The sequence below is a fragment of the Dermochelys coriacea genome, chromosome 10 (assembly GCF_009764565.3).
Source record: "Dermochelys coriacea isolate rDerCor1 chromosome 10, rDerCor1.pri.v4, whole genome shotgun sequence".
NCBI classification, from domain to species: domain Eukaryota; kingdom Metazoa; phylum Chordata; order Testudines; family Dermochelyidae; genus Dermochelys; species Dermochelys coriacea.
Window position 1 is genome coordinate 22,147,502 of NC_050077.1, and position 26,292 is coordinate 22,173,793.

The following is a 26,292-nucleotide window of genomic DNA, read 5'->3' on the forward strand; positions in this document are numbered from 1 at the left end:
TGGGACACACTCAGCGCACACATCCAGTAATGTGGCCTTTTTCATCTGAAAGCTCTCCAGCCACCGTTCTGTCATCTTAAACCTCCATTATGATGTAATCCCACCAGTCAGTGCTAGTTTATTTGACCCCGAAGTGATGCTGCAAGGTCTGTAGCTGCTCCATACATGCCAACAACAACCTTGAATTATTTTTCCCTGTGTTCCTTAGAAAAGAGTCCTTGACGAAATCATCGTGTCCCCCATCTTTACAGTACTTGTTGTACATCTGCAAATACAGGAAAATTCTGCATCCTGTATTTGCAAAGTTCATGAGAATAGTGCAGAGCTCTGCAGGCTTCATGCTTCTATCAGAAATGGCAGACACCAAAAAATGCTGTTTGGGTTTGTGGGATTTTTTTTAAAAAGGCACAAAAATTATGGGATATGAATGGCACTTTAAGATGGAGAATATTGCATGCTGAGAAGCTGACTCGTAGCTCTCAGAGATCCCATGGCAAGTCATTTCTATCCCACAACACACTGTGAAAATTTCCCAAAAGGCGTTGTGCCAGATGGTGGCACATGACACACTGGGATACCGACTATGGTGTACTGCACTTTGCATTGACACAAGCACTCCTGGTGAATACGTGCAGCACTGACACAAGTGTGCATGCACCTGAGCAATATACAAACTTTGGCGGCTTACGCTGATGTACTTTGTGTTGACCAAAGTTTGTAATGTAGACATGGTCCCAGTCAAATAAGAAGCAGGAAAACAAATTCTGCTTTTTTATACATCATAAAACAGCCCAAAAAAAAAGTGGGGAGAACTTTTAAACTTTAAACAACTTTTTAAAAAATCATTTGAATGTCTCCTTTACAAAAAGTCAAAGCATAATTGACAATGTGGTAAATCTTTATAGATACAAAATCTGTGGGGTATGTAAGAAGCAATATCTTAGACTAGGGATTCCCAACCTCTTTTGAAGTGTGGACCATGACTTCAATATGGAGTTCTGGATGGACAGTCTTCCGTCTTCTTTTCAATTGTGAAACATTCCTTTAGCAACTAGAGAAATTGTTCATGTGGAAAAGTAATGTTAGGAAAGTATTTTATATCTATTTTAGCTTTTTTAAATTTAGCAACTGAAAACCAGGAGGCAGACCACCACCACGTCACCTATCACTTTCACAGACCACCAGCAAGTGTTCCGCAGACAATCACTAGTCCAGGGACCACGAATTGAGAACCATTGTGTTTGAGCTTTGTATTAAGGAACTCTTCACCATTGTTTTTATTTATTTGGTATCAAGAAGGTTTTATGAGGGAGATCTTCAGATTTGTCTTTTGTGATAAAATATTCAAAGTCTCATAACATCTTAAGCATTAAATTATTATTCTGACTGCTGAACATTTGCATATAGTTGCATGCTGTCTTTATATTTTTCCCTTTTTTTTCTTACCAGATTCATCAACGTGCTGTAATTAAGAGGCCAGTTGCCTGGACACAATGGACCACTTAGGGACAGCAGACACTGAGGATGATTCAGGATCACTAACAAATCTTGTTCCTAGTCCTCATAGTGAAGCAGTTGCTCATGAATTTCAGGAACTCTCATTGCAGCCTAGTCAATACTTACCTCCCCTCAACGAACGAAAGAATGGTGAGTACAAAACAGGTTAGAGGCAGGGCCTCCCTACTCTGTCATGAAGAAATGTGTATTTTTATAAGTGGAGGTAATAATGCTTTTAATTGCTTACTTTCCTCAAGTGAAATATTTGTTAATTCTCTCCATTTATGTATCCGACAACCATATTAAAGTATCAGAGTGGTAGCCGTGTTAGTCTGTAACAGCAAAAAAAAAACCACCGAGGAGTACTTGTGGCACCTTAGAGACAAACAAATTTATTTGGGCATAAGCTTTCGTGGGCTAAAACCCACTTCATCGGATGCATGCAGTGGAAAATACAGTAGGAAGATGTATATACACAGAGAACATGAAAAAATGGGTGTTGCCATACCAACTGTAATGAGACCAATTAATTAAGGTGGGCTATTATTAGCAGCAGAAAAAAAAACTTTTGTAGTGATAATCAAGATGGCCCATTTCAAACAGTTGACAAGAAGGTGTGAGTAACAATAAGGGGGAAAAATTAGCATGGGGAAATAGTTTTTCCTTTGTTTAATGACCTATCCACTCCCAATCTTTATTCAAGCCTAGTTTAATGGTGTCCAGTTTGAAAATTAATTCCAATTCTGCAGTTTCTCATTGGAGTCTGTTTCTGAAGTTTTTTTGTTGGAGAATTGCAACTTTTAGGTCTGAAACTGAGCGACCAGGGAGGTTGAAATGTTCTCCGACTGGTTTTTGAATGTTATAATTCTTGATGTCTGATTTGTGTCCATTTATTGTTTATCACATTGGTGTTATATGCCATCATGTGCCAACAATGCCTCTCTGCCATGTACATTGGCCAAACCAGACAATCTCTACGCAAAAAAATAAATGGACACAAATCAGACATCAAGGATTATAACATTCAAAAACCAGTCAGAGATCACTTCAACCTCCCTGGTCACTCAATTTTAGACCTAAAAGTTGCAATTCTCCAACAAAAAAACCTTCAAAAACAGACTCCAGCGAGAGACTGCAGAATTGGAATTAATTTGCAAACGGGATACCATTAAATTAGGCTTGAATAAAGACTGGGAGTGGATGTGTCATTACCCAAAGTAAAAACTATTTCCCCATGCTAATTTTTTTCCCCCTACTGTTTCTCACACGTTCATGTCAACTGTTTGAAATGGGCCATCCTGATTATCACTACAAAAGTTTTTTTTCTGCTGCTAATAATAACCCACCTTAATTAATTGGTCTCGTTACAGTTCGTATGGCAACACCCATTTTTTCATGTTCTCTGTGTATATATATCTTCCTACTGTGTTTTCCACTGCATGCATCCGATGAAGTGGGTTTTAGCCCAAGAAAGCTTATGCCCAAAGAAATTTGTTAGTCTCTAAGGTGTCACAAGTACTCCTCATTTTTTTTATATTAAAGTATGAATGTTAGTTTTATTTGTTGTGAAATGTGTCTTGAACAACTTCATTTAGCATTGCAAATGGCCTAACTTTAAACACCCAATCTTGAAAATGTTGACCAATGCACATAAACTGTGGCTGTTTGTTTACATGAATGAAGGATATAATCCTCAACACAAAGTTATAAGGATATAATCCTCAACATACATCCTCATACAAAGTGAAAGTATTAGTTAATCAAATGTATTTTTTCTCCCCGGGGACATAGTTACATTACCAAACAACTGAAGATAATTATTCCAAATAATTATTTTTTGTTGAAAAATTAGAGGTGTTTAAACTTGAGGTTTTAAAGTAAAAAGATTATTTCACAGACTAGTTTAAGGATGAACATTGTAGGGAAAATGAGGTTTACATTTTAGGAATGTTTCCAGTATCTATCCTCATTGTTTATATTGGCATGGCAGCTTAGTAGAAATGTGTTTCCACTGCTACAGTAAGCACAGGAAGAGTTAGGTCTGAATCAAGATGTACGTTAGTGTTCACTGTGAAATGGAGTCATAATTATTTTAAAGCATGTTGGACCTCACAAATACATTGCTCATCACCTTTTTCTACTTGGCAGATTTGTCTTAAATACTTGTTTTTCAACTCATTTTGGTAAATATTGGGAATATTCAGTTTCCAAATTGGAATAATAAATTTTGTGTCAGTTTTTATTTAACCAGGGAAGTTGGCCAAAGCAAGCCATTTATTAATGATTCAGAAGTATGGTGTAAAAGTACGTAAGGAGAAAGGTGGTGTACCTTCTCAGCCTTAAAATAAAATAAATGCATGGCCACAGGGTCTGTGTCTTCCTATGAGGTAATATCTTTTATTGAACCAATTTCTGTTAGTGAGAGACTTTTGAGCTTTGTCAGACTGTCTATGTTAAAGACCTGAGTTTGGGAGCAAGTCTGGAGACTTATGCTCCCTATTCCAGCAATGGTGGGAGTATTAATCGTCGTCAGGATGCTTTTAGTTTCCAAATAGACGAGTATGCATATGTTACTCAATGTTGGGAGATGCATATAGTGTGCCATGGCCAAAATTGTATAACATTGGAGGAAGGATACAGGTTTAATCAAGGAAAAGTTAGGTAGTGAGAAACTTCCACCACTTCCTTTTTTCCATAGCAAACTTAGCTTAGGTTTTGTACAGCTGGGAAGAAATCTTCCCCTGCCCTGTTGTAAATCTGTGCATCGCTCTCTTGTCCACAAGTGTGCAGATTTTAAACGTATATCAACTATTTAACATACTACTGATCCATAATTAAAACAGTTCATGAACAGTTTAATGTAACTGCAGTTCAGTTCTCTTGTTTCAGGGGTCTAAAACTTTGGTTCTAGATCACTTTTCAATGGATGAGCCGTTTAAAAAAAATCCCTTAAACTTCAGAAAGAAGCATATAACTTTGAGATGTTAATTCTCACTATGTATTATCTGGGACTCGGTTTGTACTGAAGTCCTTTTATAAATTTATCTGCAGTGAGACTGGTAGTTCATAATTAAGGCTATGTTTTAGTCATGGGTATTTTTAGTAAAAGTCATGGGCAGTAAACAAAAATTCACAGCCCATGACCTGTCCATGACTATATACCCCAGACTAAAATGGGAGGGGCAAAGGGGGCACCGTAGGTGCTGGGGGATGTGACCCCGGGGTGGGGGACACCACCACAGGTACTCAGGGGAGACGCGGCCCAGGGAAGCACTGTGGGTACTCTAGGTGGGGCACAGGTGCTTGGGGGGTGTGGGCTGGGGGGACACTGCGGGTGCTTAGGGTGGGGGCGTGGCTCAGGGGGTACTGCGGGGTGCTGGCGGGGGGTGGTTGGCGGGGCTGGGGCAGGTTTCCTACCCGGCTCCTGGGAAGCGGCAACCTCCATCTCTTAGACCCACGTGCTGCCTCTGCTGTGCCCCAGCCCTGGTTTTGCAGCTCCCATTGGCTGGGAACTGTGGCCAGTGGGAGCTGTGGGAGCGGTGCCTGCTGGCAGAGGCAGCATGTGGAGCTAGGAGCTGAGGGAGGGGAGTTCCTGTTGCCCTTCCAGGGGGCTTCCCCCCCCGAGGTAAGCACTGCCCCGCATCCCAATCCCCAGCCCTAAGCCTCCACCACTCACCCCCAACTCCTGCTTCTGGGGGGCACGGGGGCCCTAGACTACCCCAGCAGCAGCCAGAGCAACTGGCCCAGCGGCTGCCCGAGCTGGGCTGCTGCAGAAGTCATGGAGGTCATGGAATCTATGACCCTCGTGACAAACACAGAGCTTTATTCATAACTATACATCTTAAGCAGCCCATGCAATACAGCTTGAGAGTTACCATCACTTTCTTGGTACCAGCTATAAAGAAATCTGTTTAACGAGCCTTGAAAAATTCCTATAAAAACAAATTATCCCAACAGAAAAAAGTAGCCTTATGAAATGGCTTACCTTAATAATAATGCGATTCTTGTATCTGTATGTGCTTGCATCCCACCCCACCCAAACATTCATTTCTTGTCTCCCCATATCTCTGAACAATCTGCTCTTTATTACCTTGTGGCTGTCTACTTAGCTCTTTTTCTGATCCTCAGGATATTATTGAGGCCAAGAGTTCAACAAGATTCAAAGAGGGATTAGACAGTTTTATTGGTAACAAGAACATCCACATTTATAATAGTTATTTCTAAAAAGATTTGGAAGGAATATAAAACCTCATGCTTCAGGGTTGAAACCAATCTCTTAACTATTAAGAATTAAGATTAGACTTTCACTGGGGCAGATTATCACACATCTGTTTAGTGCAGGATTTCTTATACTGTCTTCTGAAGCATCTGCTGCTGTCCACTGCCAGAAGCAGGATATTATACTTGATATACCATAGGTGTGACTGAGTGTAGTATTTTCCAGATTCCTATGAGTCTGCTCTCCGGTGAGTTAGGCAGACAACACTGCACTGGTTCAATCTCATTTTGCATTTGGAAGGTTGTCTTTATAATCATGAGTGCTAGAAACATGAAAACTTTTTTTTTTAAAAGAAAGCGTAATTTTTAAAAAACCTGACAGCATTCACTCTGGAAAGATTCCTCTTCAACATGGATAAGTGTTTTTTTTCCAACCTGTCTTTAAGCTACATTTTGTGCATGTTTTTCATTGTGCCTCTGAAAGAACTGCCTGATTTTGTTCCTTGTGAAGACTGATTACTGTGCATGTTGAGCCTTGATATGCTGAGCTTTTCATGTTATGAAGGGTAGCCTGACGTCAATATATGTATCCACAAAATTTAAAACAAAATTAAGCTCCTGAATGTGCCTGTTAACCATGTTTCCTATCATTTCACCATATACATCTAGCTGTATTTTCTGATCCCACTGAGGGTTACCAAAAGAAACTACACCATTTGCTCAAGAAACTCCCTGAAAAAGCACAAGAACAAATCCGCACAGACACACCCCTGGAATCCCGATCTGGGGTATTCTGTCTGCTACCCTAGATCCATAAACCTGGAAATCCTGGACGTCCAATCATCTCAGGCATTGGCACCCTGACAGCAGGATTGTCTGGCTATGTAGACTCCCTCCTCAGGCCCTATGCTACCAGCACCCCCAGCTATCTTCGAGACACCACTGACTTCCTGAGGAAACTACAATCCATCGGTGATCTTCCTAAAAACACCATCCTGGCCACTATGGATGTAGAAGCCCTCTACACCAACATTCCACACAAAGATGGACTACAAGCCGTCAGGAACAGTATCCACGATAATGTCACGGCTAACCTGGTGTCTGAACTTTGTGACTTTGTCCTCACCCAAAACTATTTCACATTTGGGGACAATGTATATATATCTTCAAATCAGCGGCACTGCTATGGGTACCCACATGGCCCCACAGTATGCCAACGTTTTTATGGCTGACTTAGAACAACGCTTCCTCAGCTCTCGTCCCCTAATGCCCCTACTCTACTTGCGCTACATTGATGACATCTTCATCATCTGGACCCATGGAAAAGAAGCCCTTGAGGAATTCCACCATGATTGCAACAATTTCCATCCCACCACCAACCTCAGCCTGGACCAGTCCACAGAAGAGATACGCTTCCTGGACACTATGGTGCTAATAAGCAATGGTCACATAAACACCACCTTATACGGGAAACCTACTGACCGCTATTCCTACCTACATGCCTCCAGCTTTCACCCAGATCACACCACATGATCCATTGTCTACAGCCAAGCTCTACGATACAACCGCATTTGCTCCAACCCCTCAGACAGAGACAAACACCTACAAGATCTCTATCAAGCATTCTTACAACTACAATATCCACCTGCTGAAGTGAAGAAACAGCTTGACAGAGCCAGAAGAGTACCCAGAAATCACCTACTACAGGACAGGCCCAACAAAGAAAATAACAGAATGCCACTAGCCATCACCCCCCCAACTAAAACCTCTCCAACGCATCATCAAGGATCTACAACCTATCCTGAAGGACAACCCATCACTCTCACATATCTTGAGAGACAGGCCAGTCCTTGCTTACAGACAGCCCTCCAACCTGAAGCAAATACTCACCAGCAATCACACACCACACAACAGATCCACTAACCCAGGAACCTATCCTTGCAACAAAGCCCGTTGCCAACTCTGTCCACATATCTATTCAGGGGACACCGTCATAGGGCCTAATCACATCAACCACACTATCAGAGGCTCGTTCACCTGTGCATCTACCAATGTGATATATGCCATTATATTCCAGCAATGCCCCTCTGCCATGTACATTGGTCAAACTGGACAGTCTCTACGTAAAAGAATCAATGGACACAAATCAGACGTCAAGAATTATAACATTCAAAAACCAGTCGGAAAACATTTCAATCTCTCTGGTCACTCGATTACAGACCTTAGAGTGGCTATTCTTCCACAAAAAAAACTTCAAAAACAGACTCCAACGAGAGACTGCTGAATTGGAATTAATTTGCAAACTGGATACAATTAACTTAGGCTTGAATAGAGACTGGGAGTGGATGGGTCATTACACAAAGTAAAACTATTCCCCCCCCACCCCTCACTGTTCCTCAGACGTTCTTGTCAACTGCTGGAAATGGCCCACCTTGATTATCACCATTAAAGGTTTTCTTCCCCCCCCCCCTCCTGCTGGTAATAGCTCATCTTAAGTGATCACTCTCCTTACAGTTTGTATGATAAAACCCATTGTTTCATGTTCTCTGTGTGTATATATAAATCTCCCCACTGTATTTTCCACTGAATGCATCCGATGAAGTGAGGTGTAGCTCACGAAAGCTTATGCTCAAATAAATTTGTTTAGTCTCTAAGGTGCCACAAGTACCTTTTCTTTTCTTTTCTTTTTTCTTTTCTTTTCGTGAAAAAGCAGCTCAGTTGTAATCCAACCAATAAAACCTAGCTATGTTGTGCTTTAGAAACTAAATTGTATAAATTAACTTTTAAGTCCTTTATTTTTAATTCTTCCCTTTCAATGGGCCATTGCCTTGGTGAGTGCGCTTTTGATGACTTAACAGAACTCCTGCAGCAGCTGTTTCAAGCCTGTTTGGTGCTGTCACAGAGGTGATGGACACTTTCTCTTAGCACTTGCACTGCTTAAAGGAATGTTTTTGTAGAGTGTGAGCTAATATACAAGCAGCTTTGATCTTGACTTCAAAGATAGTTGCTTGCTTGTTTGTTTTCCTAGAGAGAGGTACAGTAAGGTGCCATGATGGTGAAGTTGGGTGTGGGGAGGGGAATAGGGAATAAAATGATACAGAAAAAGGCAACTAAAGGAAAGGAATTATGAAAAACATTGATTCTTCTTTGAATAGTGTCCTTATGGGTGCTTCACTGTAGGTGTGTCTGCGTCCCTGCACTGCCGATGGGAGAAATTTGGTAGCAGTGTCCCTTCAGCCTATGCATGTGCTGGCCCATGCTCTATCATGAAGCTAACTAGCATGGGCGGGCGAACCCACCTCAGTTCCTTCTCAACCGCCCCTGACTAAAGACTGGGCTTTAACTGTCCATTCACAGATTAACTTTTTTAGAAATGCTAATCTTTAGCTCCCTTCTGAAGACTCTTTTCTTTCTTTTCTTCATTTACATTTTTATTTGGCCATTGCCTAAAGAAAAAGAAAAGACTTCATTCTTTCATGAACCCCTGGTTGTGGGGGGACCCCTCTGGACAGGGTGTGCATGGCTCCCTGGACTTCAAGAAGTGTCTCTGTTGCAAAGAATCTATCGCAGTGACTGATGGACACTCTCTATGCATCCACTGCCTGAAAGAGAAACACCCCACAGAAGTGTGGTTTGTGTCAGCTACTGAAGCCCAGATACAGAAAGGACAGAGAACTGAGGCTCAAACTCCTACTCATAGAGTCAGCCCTTCAACCACCCAAATTGCGACAGGAGACCTCACCATAACCCTCTACTTCAAAGGGACCTGTGCTCAAGGAGACACCCATGAGCCATTCACATAAGGCCTCTAAGAAAAGGTCCGTGAGTCCCCATAGCAAGCCCCGATCGAGCTGAAAATGATCTCCTGCTCGATCAGTGTCATTAGTACCAACGGCACCAGAGCCATCTAAATCTGGTACACAGGGCTCACACGGTACCATCCTGACAGAGCACATCGGGTTGCTTAAGAATCCAGTGGGCACAAGCAAGGAACAGTCAGTACCACCAAGGCAAGAGAAATAGAAAGTCTGCCGCAGGGAAGGCTCTTGTGGCATGGATATCATCATTGGAGCACACAAGGCACCAATAGACCATACTATCGAGTCTATATCACCAACTCCTTTGGTACAGGCATCTCAGTACCGACAACCACCACCAATACTGACACCTTTGGCACTGCCCCACTTCAGGTGTGCAACGGATCTTGTGGTGTCTGATGTACTGGACTTGTTTCTTCTCAGTACTGGGACCCTGGTACTGAGTTCACCCGGAGCCTTTGACTCGCTGATGACCTCTTGCCATGCACCACTCTTGTCATCTTCTGAATCAAAAAGTAAGCAAGAGGATGTGGTCTCCCGCCACTCTTCTCACCTACCGTATGGTGCCCAATTTCACTGTGGACCTCCATCATATCATCCTCCTGATCCACAGGCTCCATGGTTTGGGCAGCCATGGATCACTGGATCTGTTCCCATCCTAATGGGCCTACTGGGATCCCTGGCAGGCTCAAAGACAACAGGCTCTCCATAGTTCCAGTATGGCCTAACAGCAACCAATGAGACACCCTCCTTCAGCTGCTGCTTTGAGGGCATCTGAACTCCCTGAACAGGCATGGGAGGAACAGGAGGCTGAAGTTGAGGAGGAAGTTACCCCACAAATCCATTTTTCATCGTCACCACCAGATGAGATGATGATGCCCCCTCTGCCGTATATGGCAGATGATTTTATATTGTTTCAGGACCTGGCACAACGGGTGGCAGAGGCATTACTGATACCACTACAAGAGGTGACTGAGTCACATCACAGCCTAGTGGATATTTTACATTCTTCTGCCTCGTCCAGAGTAGCCCTCCTTATTAACAAGGCACTCTTGGACAGTGCCAAGATCATATGGCAGACCCCCACACCTGTCCCAGCAACATGCAAGTGGGCTGACCAAAAATATTACATGCGGGCAAAAGACACAGATTTTCTCTTCTGCCTGCCTGCCTGCCTGCCTTCCAATTCAGTTATAGTTGATGTGGTCAACTTAAAGTGCTATCAACACCAATTTAAATCCACCCCCTGGGACTGGGACTAGAAGCACCTGGATCTTTTTGGCAGGAAAATATATTCCTCAGCCACTCTCCAGTTCCGCGTTGTGAACTCTCAAGCTTTAATTGCAAAATACAATTACCAGAATTATCTGAAGCTGAACTCTTGTATTGAACAGCTTCCTGATATTTGCATAAGGAACAATTCAAGGCCACAGTCAGTGAAGGCCAGCTGGTGGCTAGACATCCCTCCAGTCTGCACTTGATGCAGCTGACACAGCAGCAGTCCATTTCTACTGCCATCATGATGAGACGAGCCTCTTGGCTTCACCTATACAGTTTCCCAAAGAAGGTCTGTACGACTGTGGAGGACCTTCCTTTTGAAGAACAAAACTATTTTCGGAAAAGACCAATGCCTCCCTCCACATGTTAAAAGATTCCAGGGCTACTCTTCAATCCCTCAGGATCTACACACCTGGGTATAAGAGAAAGTATAGCCCTCAGCCACAATTCAAACCTTGGTCATTGCAATATCAATCTCAGAGGTCATTTGAACCTCAGAGGAAGAAAGTCCAGTTCCCCAGATGGAAATGGTTGGGATCTCAACCCACTTCCTCTCAACCTTCCACCTCAAAGTGACAGTTTTGACGGGTTGGTCAAGGTGCCTATAGTTTATTCTCCTCAACATCATCTCAGGCTGGAAAACCTCTCCCATTCCTTCAGAGGCCATCTCACCCCTTTCTGCCGCACCTGAAAATGGATAACCTCTGACAAATGGGTACTGGAGATTATCCGAGATGGACATCCATTTTACATCTCCACCCCACCCCCGCATACGCTTCCCCATCCCTCTTCAGGGACCCTTCTCACGAGAGCATACTATGACAGGAGCTAAACCATCTCTTCAGCGTAGGCACTATAGAGCCAGTGCCCACAGAACTAAGAGGTAAAGGCTTCTACTCTCACTAGTTCCTGATACCGAAGAAAAAGGGAGATTGGAGACCCATACTAGACCTCAGAGCACTCCACAAATTTATCAAAGCTCAGAAGTTCAAGATGGTCATATTAGCGACATGAAGATAGCGTTCCTGATTGCCATCTCCTCTGCGAGAAAAATAGAGAAGATAGCGGCTCTGATGATGCATCCCCCCCTTCACAGTGTTCTTCTCTGACAAAGTCATACTTAAACCACATCCAAAGTTCACTTTCAAGGAGATTTCCACATTTCATATGAACCAACTTATTCAACTTCCAACCTTTTATTCCAAACCTCAACAGGATAATAGGGAAGCTATCTTCGACATGAGGCGAGTCTTGGCCTTCTGTTTGGACAGGACAAGAGCTTTACCTCCAAGACTCTTCTTCTCCATTACAGATAGGTCAAAAGGTACAGCGATTTCAGTTCAAAGACTCTCCAAATGGATCTTGACCTGTATCAAACTCTGTTACTAAATGTTAGACCCCCATCTTCAATACATAGGCATTCTATGAGGTCAGTGTCCTCAACCGTCTTCTCCAAGGGTATCCCTATATCAGAAATCTGCAGAGGAACTACCTGGGCATTTGGACATACTTTTGCAGAACACTATGCCATCCTTGGGGACTCTGCTACAGACTCCAGATTCAGTGCCACGGTGCTATCATCTATAACAGACTTGACTCCAAAGCCCCCGCCTCCAACAGGGGGTACTGCTTAGAAGTCACCTGCAGTGGAGCACCTATAGGGACTTGACTCGAAGAAGAGAAAGTTACTCACCCTGAACAGTAACAATGGTTCTTCAAGATGTGTGTCTCTGTGGGAGCTCCACAACTCATCCTCCTCCCCTCTACTTCAGAGTTCTTATCAATGACTCTGTGGTAGAGAAGGAACTGTTGAGGGTTCATCCGTCCATGCTAGTTAGCTTCATGGCAGAGGACAGGGAGTGCATGTGCAGGCTGAACAGACACTGCTACCCAAACTCTCCAATCAGCAGCACAGGGATGCAGACACACTTACACCCGTAGGGTAACACATCTTAAAGAACCACCCCGATTGGCCCAGTTCGGGGTTGATACACCCTGTCACCCAGTCATCGGGATTTCCTGTTAATTCAAGGAGTTTCAGCGAGGTGGGCTCTAGTCCCCTGGCGGAGCCGCATAAACAAACAGTCTGTAGCCCCTGAGCCTCTGGGCTGGGACCGACAAGCACAACTGGAGTTCTGGCCCTCTGGATGGAGCAGAATCAGTCTGTAACCCCTGGGCAGGGCAAAACAAACAAGCAGTCTATGTAACCCCTGGGTGGGGTAAAACAAACAAGCAGTCTCTGGCCCCTAAACCTCCTGGCTGGGGCAGGCAGTAGCAGTTGGGGAATCAGCCCCCTGTGCTGAGCAAATACAGCAATAAATCTGTGGTCCCTGGGCAGTGCAGAACAAACAAACAGTCCATAGCCTCTAAGCCTCTGTGCTGGGATGTAGAGCAGACAGCAGCCATGCCTGGTGGCCTGTGGGGTGTGGTAGGGGAACCTGCCTCTGCTCTCTCCACCAGTTTCCGATCCAGGGACCTATGAAGCAGGGGAACTCCCCGCTAGGGGTACAGGCATCAGCTTCTACTACCTTCCCCGGGTCACTTCCTACCACAAGTTGCATCCTGGGCATCTCCTCAGCTGGTAATGACTTGGCTTCGCCGTCAGTCTCTGCAGTCAGCAAGTCATCTGCAGCATAATCTGGGTTCTCAGAATCTACCGCCTGAAGCATCGTCGGCGCCTTTACAGGAATTTGCAGTCCACATCCTTCCTTCTCTGCAGCCAGCCCCGACTGAGCTGGGCTGCCTCCTTTTGACTGGTTCTTCCACCTGGAGCATGCACAGCATGGGGAAAAGGGGTGTTGCCTCCTGAGCCCACAGTGATTGGTCTGTTCCCCCTTGGCCCAGTTCGGGGTTGGTAGACCCTGTCACACAGGGCATGACATTTTTCACAGCCTATGTGTAGACCAGGCCCAAATCCTTCCATCTCTATAGAGTGATTTCTTTTTTTTGCTCCTCTGACCCAGCCTGTCAAAGACCCAGTACTTGTCATCCTTGTCTTTATTAGAGAGAAAGGGTAGGTGAGGTAACATCTTTTATTGGACCAACTTCTGTTCATGAAAGAAACGAGCTTTCGATCCACACAGAGTTCTACTTGAGGTCTGAGAGAGGTACTGTGAGAGTCACAGGTAAATGCAAAGAGGAACAGTTTGTTTAGCATAAGTAGTTATCTTCCATTCTAAGGGACCATTGAAGGTGGATTATCTTTATTGTCTGCCCATTAAGGTCTAGAACATTTCCTGAAAATTTTGGAATTGATCAGATGCAGCATTCAAAAGTCGTCACAGACATTACAGACAGAGAAATTCCATCCACTTGAGTGTTAAACCTTGTTTGCTCAGCCAATGACTTAATTGCTGCAGCTTCTATAGTTCCTTTTTATGAGACCTCCTGTTCTATAAAACCTTCCAAAAGTTGGCTGATCTTGTGTATATTTTATTTCAGAGAGGAGATAGTCACGGTTACAGTGGTCTATCTGCTTTTTTATTTTGTTTGTTATAGTTGCTTCTTTAGAATGTGTTTAAAGCAGTTCTGAACACACCTAAAGAGAAACAACCTATACATTTCTGCCTTAATTTATAATTTCTTCATTAAGTAGATTATTGTAGACCATAAATATAAGGAGATACTGTCAAGTTCAATAAACCAAAGAAGTAATGTCTTTAAAGAAATATTTTGAAAGGTGTAACTTTTTTTACAGGGAGAGGTGGTTTTTTCCCCCAAAACTTCTATAACTTACATGACTTACATGACTTACTTACATGACTAACTTTTACTTAGGCCAGGAGTACGTTGACTTGTCAATCCTTCAAGTTCAGAATAAAGTTTTATAGAGAGACAGCTCTGCTATAAGAAAAGGAGTACCGGTGGCACCTTAGAGACTAACAAATTTATTAGAGCATAAGCTTTCGTCTGCTATAGTTCACGTTACAACGAGCATTCTGTTTAAAGCTCAACTCTTTTAGGCACTTTAAAATCTACACGGTTACTTGGTGTGCCTCCTGAGGACAGTGGTTTCTGTTAGTGATCCCAGTTTGGGTCCATTTGACCAAAGGTTCCCAAGATACAGCCACCCGGAGAGAAAAAAAAAAAAGCTTTTCTTAAAATTGATGGATTCTGGCAATCTGTTTTTACTCACAGATGAAGATCAAAACCAGGACTCAGATGGGTGCACCTGGGTCTCAAACACTCAATAATTACCCCCAACAGAGTGGATACCTCTTCCCCGCCCCCACCCCCAGCATATTGGAGGAAATCAAATGAAAACTTTATTTGAAAAATATTTTGTTTGTCTAGTTGGGGACACTAAGGTCAGGTCTACAATCAAAAGTCAACCCAGCTAAGGGCTTGGCTACACTTGCAAGTTAGAGCGCATTAAAGCAGCCCTGGGCGCCCTAACTCCTGAGGTGTCCACACTGGCAAGGCACGTAGAACTCCTGAACTCTGCAGCGGGAGTGCTTCTGGTAATCCGCCTCCACGAGAAGCATAAGGCTTGCTGTGCCCCGGCTGAAATGCCCAGGCATCAGTTTGGATGAGGTGTTGCAATACTGCACTGTGATTGGCCTCCGGAAACTTCCCATAATCCCCTGAAGTCAAGTGGCCACTCTTCTTATCATTTTGAACTTGGCTGCAGGCATGCAGATATCCCTTTTCAAAGCTCCGTTTCTGACAGTCGGCATGCTTATCTCCTCCAGGACAAAGCAACCGTTAGTGTGGAATGCTGCTGTTGTGAGTGTGCAGGAGGGAGGGGAGTCTGCTGCTGTCTGAACTTACAAGACAGTATGCTGACACACTCTCAGCCCCACAAAACACACTGTCTCTCCCCCCACATACACACAACACACTCCCTGTCACACTCCACACCACCCCACCCCATTTGAAAAGCACATTGCAACCACTTGCACACTGGGATAACTACCACAATGCACTGCTCTTTGTGGCGTTGCAAGAGGTGCTAATGTGGTCACGCCAGTGCACTTGCAGCTGACGGTGTAAACATATGGCAACATTTTCCCTGCTGCAGTCTCCGAAGGCTGGTTTAACTCCCAGCGCTCTACATCTGCAAGTGTAGCCAAGCCCTTAGTCATTCAGTGGTGTGAAAAATTCACACTCCTGGGAAACATAGTTAAGCTGACCTAGCCTTCAGTATAGACAGCACTAGGTCAACAGAAGAATTCTTCTGTCAACCTAGCTACTGTCTCTTGGGAAGCTGGATTACCTTCATGAATGGGAGAGCCCCTCCCATTGGTATAGGTAGTGTCTACACTGCTAAAGCAATGCATCCAAATGCATCCGATGAAGTGAGTTGTAGCTCACGAAAGCTTATGCTCTAATAAATTTGTTAGTCTCTAAGGTGGCACAAGTACTGCTTTTCTTAAAGCAATGCAGTTGCAGCGCTGCAGCTGTGCCACTGTAGCATTTCAAATGTAGGCTAGTTCTAAGGCTCATGAGCCTATTTGTATTTATGCCACCCAATGGATTGTACAGAGCATGCATGGACAGAGAAGTTAACAGGATTGTTAATCTTCAAAGATTCTTACTAACTGGATAGCACAAGGTGATAGATAAACAGTAGTGTAGAAAAGGAGGAAACCTAGTCTGTATGTTTTAATAAATAAACACGCAACAGATGAAGACAGTCTTTTCTAGAAAACGTGGTGAAACTATAAAATTACAGACATTTTCAAAAAGAAAAGGAGTACTTGTGGCACCTTAGAGACTAACAAATGTATTTGAGCATAAGCTTTCGTGAGCTAGAGCTCACTTCATTGGATGCATTCCTATGAAGTGAGCTGTAGCTCACGAAAGCTTATGCTCAAATAAATTTGTTAGTCTCTAAGGTGCCACAAGTACTCCTTTTCTTTTTGCGAATACAGATTAACACGGCTGCTACTCTGAAACCAGACATTTTCAGTTGTCCCAGAGTCACTAAACTGAAAGTAATGAGATATGGATAATACTAACAGATATTCTCCATTCCAGTAATTTGTTCTATTAATTTAGCCTTACACTTTTTAAATAAAAGGCTGAAATCTGTGAAGTACTTGTGCCATGAATACTACTATGAGGGTATTTGCATTCGGTAGTTACGCAGTGCAAAATGTTTTGATTCAATATGTTGAATGATTTTTTTCAGTTTAAGTTTATATTTTATAGTGACATTCGCCTACGAGGCAAATGTTTTTTTAAAAAAGATGAAATGTATATCTAAATCAAATTTTAAAAGTGTGGTTATGAATGCAAAAGTATGTAAGAGGTTTGATAATTTATCATCATCCTTGAAAATTAAAATTAAAATGTAATCCTTGAAATAAAGCATACTAGGTTTTATAATCTTAAACCTAAAGCCTAATAGAAATGCAAAATGTTGCAACCAGTATTATTTTCTTTTCTTTTGTGTCTCTGAAGTTATCTTCAGTGTTTTGAAGAAACAGTGTCAGTAGGAAAACAAATGACTGCTAACATGTGAAATCCTCTTCCCCAAGCATTTGAATATTATCTACTAAGGGTTGAGAGAGTAAACTCAGTAGGTACTGATTTCCCATTAAGTCTGCCTTTGTCATTGGTACTGCCAGTTCCCACAATCCTAGCATTCCCAGAGTATCAGTCAGTGTCTACAAGGAACAATTTTCAAATATTAAAGCATGTGAAAAGCCATACAGGCCGAAACTCAGAGCTCTCTAGAGACTCTGACCTCTTAAATGGAATATATTCTGACATTTTCACAGGCTACTTGAAGGAATTCCAGCAGGGTCATTCCATTTGGTAAACTTCTAAACAAACTCTCTGTCATTTTAATCTGATTTATAGATTTTTTTTTATTATCTGCTTATTGTGAAGAGATTAAGATGGGAGACTGATTTATAACTGACTCCGCTTAAGGCATCTAGTGTATATGAAAAAATCCTATGCTAAAGATTTTGGCATTTAAGTAATTACAGAAGATATGAAAAGTATGCTTTCCTTCAGAGATCTCTTGATCATAATGTCTTATTTTGATTTTTGTTTCCAGAAATTCTAAGTGGATAACTAAATGTTTAGCGGAAAATGAACACTGTGTTAATGAGTTCTTGTGGAACCTTAGAGACTAACAAATTTATTAGAGCATAAGCTTTCGTGAGCTACAGCTCACTTCATCGGATGCATCACGAAAGCTTATGCTCTAATAAATTTGTTAGTCTCTAAAGTGCCACAAGTACTCCTTTTCTTTTTGCGAATACAGACTAACACGGCTGCTACTCTGAAAACTGTGTTAATGCTTCAGTTCAATTTGGTTCCATAAAAGTGATCTTTGAAAGTGATATTGCTAGAAACAAGTCTTAACCACCTGGGTATAGTCATTTATTGATGCCTACCTTAGATCTGATACTACATTAGGGAATGTGCTCGGGGTCTTTTGGACACATAAGCACACGTACTCATTTATGTTTAATACAACATTGTTTGAGATTTTAATGCTATTTTTAAAATTACTAAACTGAACTCCATCATTTAACAGTGTCTTAAAAATCCTGCTGCTCCATCAGAACCCCTTTGGAAAACAATTGTGGCATAGGGGATAATTTAGTAGTTTGCTAGAGGGAAAGGCTATTTGGGGTGTGTGGAGGGGAAAAAAGATTTGCATTGTATCAGCAAACTAAGTAAAATTGTTTTCTCAAATACATGTGATGTGATATTTTATATACATACATATATATATATATATATAAAAGGAATGAGAAAACATGTATCTGAGAAAACAATTTTACTTAGTTTGCGGAGTCCTGACTGCCAGCCCCTCCCCCCCCACTCTAACTACTAGCACCCACTCCCTCCCAGAGCTGAAGAAAGAACCACGGGTGCTGACTTTCCAAAGTACTGAGGAGTGCTCAACCCCCGGCTCTGCCCCAGGTCCCGCCCCCACTCCACCCCTTCCCTCAAGACCCCATTTCTGCCCCTCCTGTTCTCGCCCCTGCCCCACCCCCACCCGCCTCTTCGTGCCCAGTTCCACCTCCCCCAAGCACGCCGCATCCTCCCTCCTCCCCCCCAGAGCCTCCTGTGTGCCGCGAAACAGCTGATCGTGGCAGGCGGGAGGCATTGGGAGGGGGTGGGGAGAAGCTAATAAGGGGGCTGCCGATGTGTGCTCCGCACCCACCATTTTTTCCCCATGGGTGCTAGTCCTGGAGCACCCACAGAGACAGTGTCTATGGTTTGCTGATATAATGCAAATCTCTTTTCCCTCTGCACACCACAACTATCTTTTACTTATAATGAGCAAATTTTGCATGAATTTCACTGAGAGATCCTAGAGAGTTGGAAGAGCAGAGTATTTGAGGTAAGATGCAGACCTAAAAAAAGATAACACTATAAGTACTTTAGAAGAGTGATTGACTGCAGTGGAGGATAATCTTAATTTTTGTTACTTTTACTTACAAGTCATGAATAATATAGGCAACAGAGTCTATCGCTCAATATAAGACTAACAAGGTGTGTGAGGCGATATCTTTTATTGGACCACGCGTTCAGATACCACAGAATGTGCTCTGAGGAGAAAGTCTGTGATATACACCCAAACACACTTAAAACCGCCTTCACCAAACAAGGACTCTCTACCAGAGAAGTAGATCTCATCATGAAACGGGCCATCCAAATACCTCTAAGAGAACCTTCTTCAGTACTGAAATAAAACCCCTCTGATGGCACACCCCTACTTGTCATCTGCCACTCCTCATTGGAAGCTATACCTGGTATCATTAAACATTGTTTAATGTTGTTGATGGGGAGTACATCCTGAAATAAATCTTTCCTGAACCCCTTCTTCTTGACTCCCTATTCTCGCCAAGTTCATCATTAGAAGCAAGCTCCCGAAAATAAGGACCCCTCAACTCAAAGTGGCACCAGACCCAGCAGAACAACATATGTAAAACTTGCACACATCTCCACTGCTGTGATTGTCTACAGCCCCCATTACATATCTTTCAAGATCCAGGGGTCCTACACATGTCTATCACAACATGTGGTATATCTCATCTGGTGTACTAAATGCCCCAACAATAACTATATGGGTGAAACCAGACAATCAGTATTCTCTTGAATGAACTCAAACAGAAAAAGGATAAAAAGTAAAAACACCATATCACTTTGGCAGGGGGAACACTTTTCACAAAGTGATCACTCCATATCTGACCTCTGAGTCTCATCCTCAAAGGAAACCTGCACAACACCTTCAAAAGATCTAGCTTTACTAGAGACTGAAAATCATGGACTGAATAGAGATACTGGATTTATGGCTTATTACAACGATCTATAACACACTACCCCTCCCCCCCAGCCTTCTCCACCCTTCTTGTCCCCTATGACTGGAGAGGTGTTAACGGGCCACTTCACTTTGATTGGTCCCTTGAAACATGTGTTAACTACTTATGTTAAACAACCTGTTTCACTTTGTACTTAGCTTTGAAACTCTGGATATATCTATACTGCAATAAAACATCCACGTCTGGCCCATGTCAGTTGACTCAGGGTCCCAGAACCTGAGCTCCAGCGCGAGCCCAGGTGTCTACCCTACTATTTTATATATTCCTGTGGGAATTCTGTGTCAAAAAAAAAATAAAAATTCTGTGCACAATATTTTAAAATGCTTCAAAATTCTGCATACTTTATCAAAAGAACACAGTATAATCACGCTAGTTTCAATTATTTTGGTAATTTATTTCAAAATTCCTGTCAGCAAGTATGTCTGTAACAATACAGATAAAAAAGATTCAGGAAATGTTTTTTGACAAATAGATTCCTTACTATTATTAAATAACTTTGAGTAATAATTCATTTAAATTACAACACAGAAAAATATTTCCTGCATCCCTCAGAAGCAGTGCAAAGGCTTGGGGAAGTCAGGGGAAATGGAGGAACTGAGGGAGAGGGAAGTAATTGCTGTGAAGGAGCCTGGGAGTGAACCTGGAAGGGGTGTGTGTGTGTGTGTGAGAGAGAGAGAGAGAGAGAGAGAAATATAGAACAATTTTTTGTGGGGGAAAGGGATTCTTGGGGAGCTTCTCCCATGCAAACCTTGGCTGACCCCTAATCTCTCCCATTCAGTCAGGTAAGCTACCCCTGACCCCATGTGTCCCTGAACCCCCACTAGGCCACTGCTCCTCCCCTGTCCCCATGTTTCCTTGTACTCCCACTCAGCTACCCCTCCACCCACCTGTCTCCATTTGTCCCTGCACTACCACTCAGCCACTCCTTCCTTCCTGTCTCCATGTGGCCCTGCACTCCCCCTGCTCCCCATTCCCATGTGTCCCTGTATCCCTATGCCCATTCATCCCCTGGTTGAGTGCTATCATCCCACTAACTCCTGTGCCCCCACTCCAGTCTGTACCCCCACTAGCCCTTCTGAACCCAGTCTATGTTATCCCCACAGCCCTGTGTGCCCCTCTCTGTCTGTCCCCCCATATCCTGTGCCTCCTCACTTGCTTCCGCAGGCAGGGCTCTGTGAGGAATGCAGCCCTTCCTTCACGCTAGCTGTGGTTGGCTGCTCTGGCCCGTGAGCTGGCTGCCCTCTTTTCTAGTGCCACAGCTATCCCCTGGTTAGTGAAAGGTGTAACTGCAACATTTCCCCGGCAGAATCTATTTTCTACAGAGGAAAAAATCTGTAGGGGACATGAATTCTGCGTGTGCACAGTGACACGGAATTCCCCCAGGAGTATTATAGATCTGCAGACTGAGTCCTGCAAATCCCTGACACAGGACAACCATGGTTGTTTTATTACATTGTAGATACTACCCACTGAGTACATTTCCCAAACCTGAAGAGGAGTTCTATATAAGCTCAAGAGCTTCTTTCTCACCAGCTGAAGTTGGTTCAATAAAAGATATTATCTCATCCACATTTTCTCGCTGATATGGCTACAACAACACTGCATACATCATAAGACGTATCATTCACACATGTGAGGTATCACTCCACCCTGCAGGGATTTTAATTGATAGGAAGAATTTGTCAGGTTTGCAGCTCTCTTTGAGATAGTGTTTTTTATTAGCAAACCCAGAGATAGTTAGGGTATGTCTACATTGCAATCAAGGGTATGAGTGCAGTATGTGTAGACATATTTGACCTGGCTTTAATCTAGCTAGTCCAAATACAAATAGTGGTGAAGCTGTGGCAGCAACGGTTTCAGTTTAGGCTGTCTCAACTCTCCTGGCCCTTTGGGTACTTAGGCAGCTAGCTGGCATGGAAGTCCATGCTGCCATGGCTTCATTGCTATTGGCACTCCAGTCTGGGTTAAGATTTTATTAATAGTCTTATAGTTGTCTTTAAAGCAATTTCTTCAAAAACTTACAAATCTATGTATATATCGGTGTACGAATTTTATCCAACCTCCTTTTTTGTAAATATATATATTTTGTGTGTGTGTGTGTATATATGTATATTTACTTACAAAAAAGGAAGTTGGATAAAATTCTTACACGGATAATTTACTCATTATTTGCTTTCACAACAATGTGTAGGAATCTTTGAAGGAGACATTTTAAGTTACAATACCTTCCATTTTTCATCATTATTCAGACAAAGTAGAACATGAAGTGTGGTTGTCTACATGATTAAGTGAAAAGCATACTTTTTCAGTACACTAAGTATACTTGGAATGCTATTTTCTTATTAGTTACTACATGGAATCTGTTTCTTCATCACCCTTGTGTTGAGTTAGTGCTTTCTAATTTGACAAAGAAATAAATCCTGGGACGTTAAAGGCAAGATGAAATAAATCTATATGCCTGAGTAATAGAGAAAGTTCTTTCATCCAAAGCTGATGCTAATGGAATAGCCATATATTTTTAATGTACCCTGTGTTGTTTGTGTTCTGTCCAGTTTGAGGAATAGCTCTCTTTTTTGTTTTTGTTTTTGTTTTATTTGCATGATTAGAGGGCAGGGAAAGGGGAATGGATTCTGTATGATAAATTCTAGACAATTTTGGTGAAGTGATTGTTAGTTCATTTACCTCCTGTTTTAATGAAACTGTAAAATTGCTCACAACTGTTCATGATTTCATTCCTCAGATCATTGATACATAAAACTGAAGTTAGCCATGCTCTTATTTCCCGACTTGGGTGCATTGCTGAGATAATGATGCTTTATTGTTTCTGGTATGCAATGTGTTTCTGGAGAACCTCTAATAGGTGTCTCCTCTTTCAAGTAATGATGTTTCTGCAGGCTGTGGTATGGCAGTATGAAAGGAGAGCATTTGTAGACCTACAGAAAAGTAGTGGGAAGAGAGAACATCAAGTATTTATTTTTGTCAGATTTTTTTTAATTGTAACGTATCGAGTATTAATACAGTGTTTAATCTGGTATTTTTAAATTAAATTAGTTCATGGAAATATAGGCCACATAATTTCCAGTTTTCTGCTTCAGAATCTAGAGGTGACAGATACACAAATGGGCTTTTAAGGTACATGGAACACCATACAACAGGGCCTAGAAAAAAAAAAAAAGAAAAGAAGCTGAGGACACTTTCAAATACATCAGTTACAGAATAAATAAATTATATAAAAGCGTGAAATTACATTACTTCTGTTCATCTTTTAAATCTGTTTATGACTCCATATTTCCACTGGTGAACAGAGTACATAGGCATAACAATTCTTATTTAGATGGAGACTATTATATTCCTTATTTTGTATCACTGCCTTAACTTTTCAAACAGGGGGATGTCTAAGGAGATCCATCTACAGGTCAGGACCATAGGAGCAGGATGCCTCATGGGAAAGAATGTGTCATTTGCATTCACCTGCCTGAGACCCATAATACAAAAAGAGCAGATGTTAAGAATAGTCATTCGGTGATTAATTAAATAATAGGTTGTGATAGTTGTCATCAGCAGATGCCATTCTCCTCAGCAATGTAGCTTATCACAGATGCCTTGAAATTTTTCACAGCTGAACATATCACTAGGACAGCTTATTGGATGTTTTACAATACCTGTGGTACTACTAGTGTGTTGTAATGGGAGAATTCAGTCCCTCTCTGTGGATAGCACTACAGAGCAGCTATTTGTAGTATGTGCAATATATTAGGAAAGTGTGGGCTGCAACCCAAAGGTGGGCTGACACAGTCCTGGGTGGTCCACCGGTGCAATTACATTCTCCAGTCAAGCTCTTAGTAAATCTTTAACTCCATGTGACTCATGTAATCTAAGTAAATGCTATATAAATGCAATATTTTGAGCTGTATATGTTGGACAGAATATAGAAAAAAATATTTAATAAAAAGCAGGCTGCAGTATGTCAATTTTAATTCTTACAAGTACAACAGTGCATTTCACTGCAAGCCATGTACCCACACTCCACCATTTACAACCATACAAAACAGCAAGCAGTATTTCAGTCTGACATGGATCGATTTATTTTTCAAAAATGAGAAGGGTGCACTGGTGGAAAAGGTAATGAAAGTCCCAGACCATCTACATCTACACTAAATGAGCCAGTCAAAAAAATAAAGAAAGTGGAAAGCAAATATGATGACACGTACTTAAATTTTGGATTCTCCTTTACTGGATCAGATGAGTACCCATTTCTTCAGTGTGTTATAATATAACGGTTATTTAAAATTTTTATTTACAATATTTGATTCTTTTCTAATTAGTAGAGAGTAGGGTTGGGTCTTTACTTACACAGCACAGGAATTCAGATTTTACACCAAAAAACTGAAAACACAATATAGTGTTCAAAGTTAGACAACTATTTTGTTTTAAAATCAACAAATAATAACACAATGTGTTATTAACTCAATATTAACCATTTTGTTAAAGTTGTGGGCCTCAGAAAGAAAAGTTTGGGAATCCTTGATATATAACATTTTATAATTTAAACCAAAATGAAGACTAGAGAGACTTCCACCTGTTGAAGATAACCCCGCAACTGTAGTTCCAAGTTAACTGATACTGTAGCTAGTAAAAGTTCTGCCATGTGTTGAAGTTATATGTTGAACAACGCTGAAGTTATTTGTCCTCTGTTGGTATAGGCCTTTATTATCAAGCGTTAAAATATAAAAAATAAAAATGCTTTTCAGCATAAAAAGACCATCATGTTTTGTTGTCTGACTGTTAGTGATTGGTGTTTTATTTAGTGCATACTTAGGACACTATTTATTGTTCCGTGTAATCTTCCATATAATTCTTATCATAGAATAGACTTATCATAGAATATCAGGGTTGGAAGGGACCTCAGGAGGTCATCTAGTCCAACCCCCTGCTCAAAGCAGGACCAATCCCCAATTTTTGCCCAGATCCCTAAATGACCCTCTCAAGGATTGAAGTCACAACCCTGGGTTTAGCAGGCCAATGCTTAAACCATTGAGCTATCCCTGTGTCCTGACTACCGTGCATATTAGGGTAGTCGTTTGGAAGCAGATGCATGTTCATTTTAACAAAGGTGATCCACTCCACCTTTCTTTTCAGAGATTCAGAGCTCTGCTGTTAATTATTAGAACGACTTCTGCACTAAACCCACTCATTGGTGGCAGTTCAGATAAAACTCAGCTCCTTGAAAAAGTGCAGGCCACAAATCTGTCTTAAGTTGCCAGTACAGTAGCATTTCAGTGTTGGCAGATGTGAAAGTAGCTTGAAGATAACCTTCCACCATCTGTGCAGCCTTAGAGAATTCTTAAGAGGCAGATCACCATTCACAAGTCCAAACATCTAACCTAATACAGATACTAGCCTTGTAATAATGGCACAGGCGGAACAGAACAGATACTCAAATAGCAATTACCTTAGGACATAACAGTTTAATATGGTACAGTGAGGAAATATCAAACGTAAAACTATTTCAGTTAAAATTGCAGTTGATTCCCTTCCCATTGTTTAAAAATCAAAACAATAGAATGAGTAGGTCATGAAATGAGACAAAATAGCCTTCAGGAGTGCAAAACCACTCTATTGTAACGGAGCTAAAAGAAGTTCCATGTGATCCATGTTCCAGGTTAAATCCTGAAGCTAGAGAATGCAGGCCAATTAGCATCCCTTCCCCCGTTTGTTCAGTGGGTCCTAGAGATGCCAAGGGCTGGGGAAACTAGTTGGTGCCCTCAACGAATGTCTCCCACCTCACTTTTGGGGCTGTCTCCCCTCACTGCTGACCCCATCAAGTTCCCCCACCTGCTGAGGTGGGTGGGTGGAATTTCTCTGCAGCTTGGCTGTCTGTTTGCCTTTACGTCTGTAATCAGTAAGAGGCTTATGTAGTCTTAAAATTATAACAAGAAATCAGTTTGGTTAACCTTCTTTAGCATATAACTAGAAACAAACCATGTACGACAATTTTAAAGAAAGTATTATTTAACATTATATATGAAATTTTGATCCAGTGAGCACTTCTTTGAGTGACAGTCCCTATTGTATTCCACTATGGGTTACGCATGCACACCATGGACTTGGAGTCAGAGAATTGGTCCATTGGTCCGTGCATGCGCCCTGGCTCGCCTTTTGCCTCAGATTAAGGCAATAAACAGCCG

The 26,292-nt window shown here is 42.0% G+C and overlaps 1 protein-coding gene across 8 annotated transcripts in view; it reads left to right on the plus strand.

Annotated features, from left to right (window-relative positions):
• Positions 1–26,292, plus strand: part of MRTFB (myocardin related transcription factor B) — a 225,753-nt gene that overhangs the window by 84,143 nt on the left and 115,318 nt on the right. For all 8 annotated transcript variants that reach the window (XR_006274578.1, XR_006274576.1, XR_006274577.1 and 5 more), the window contains exon 2: positions 1,450–1,647. Coding sequence is in view for 5 of the 8 variants with exons in the window: in XM_043493351.1 (XP_043349286.1) it covers positions 1,494–1,647 (154 nt within the window). In the remaining 3 variants the exon portion in view is untranslated. The remainder of the gene's footprint in view (positions 1–1,449; positions 1,648–26,292) is intronic.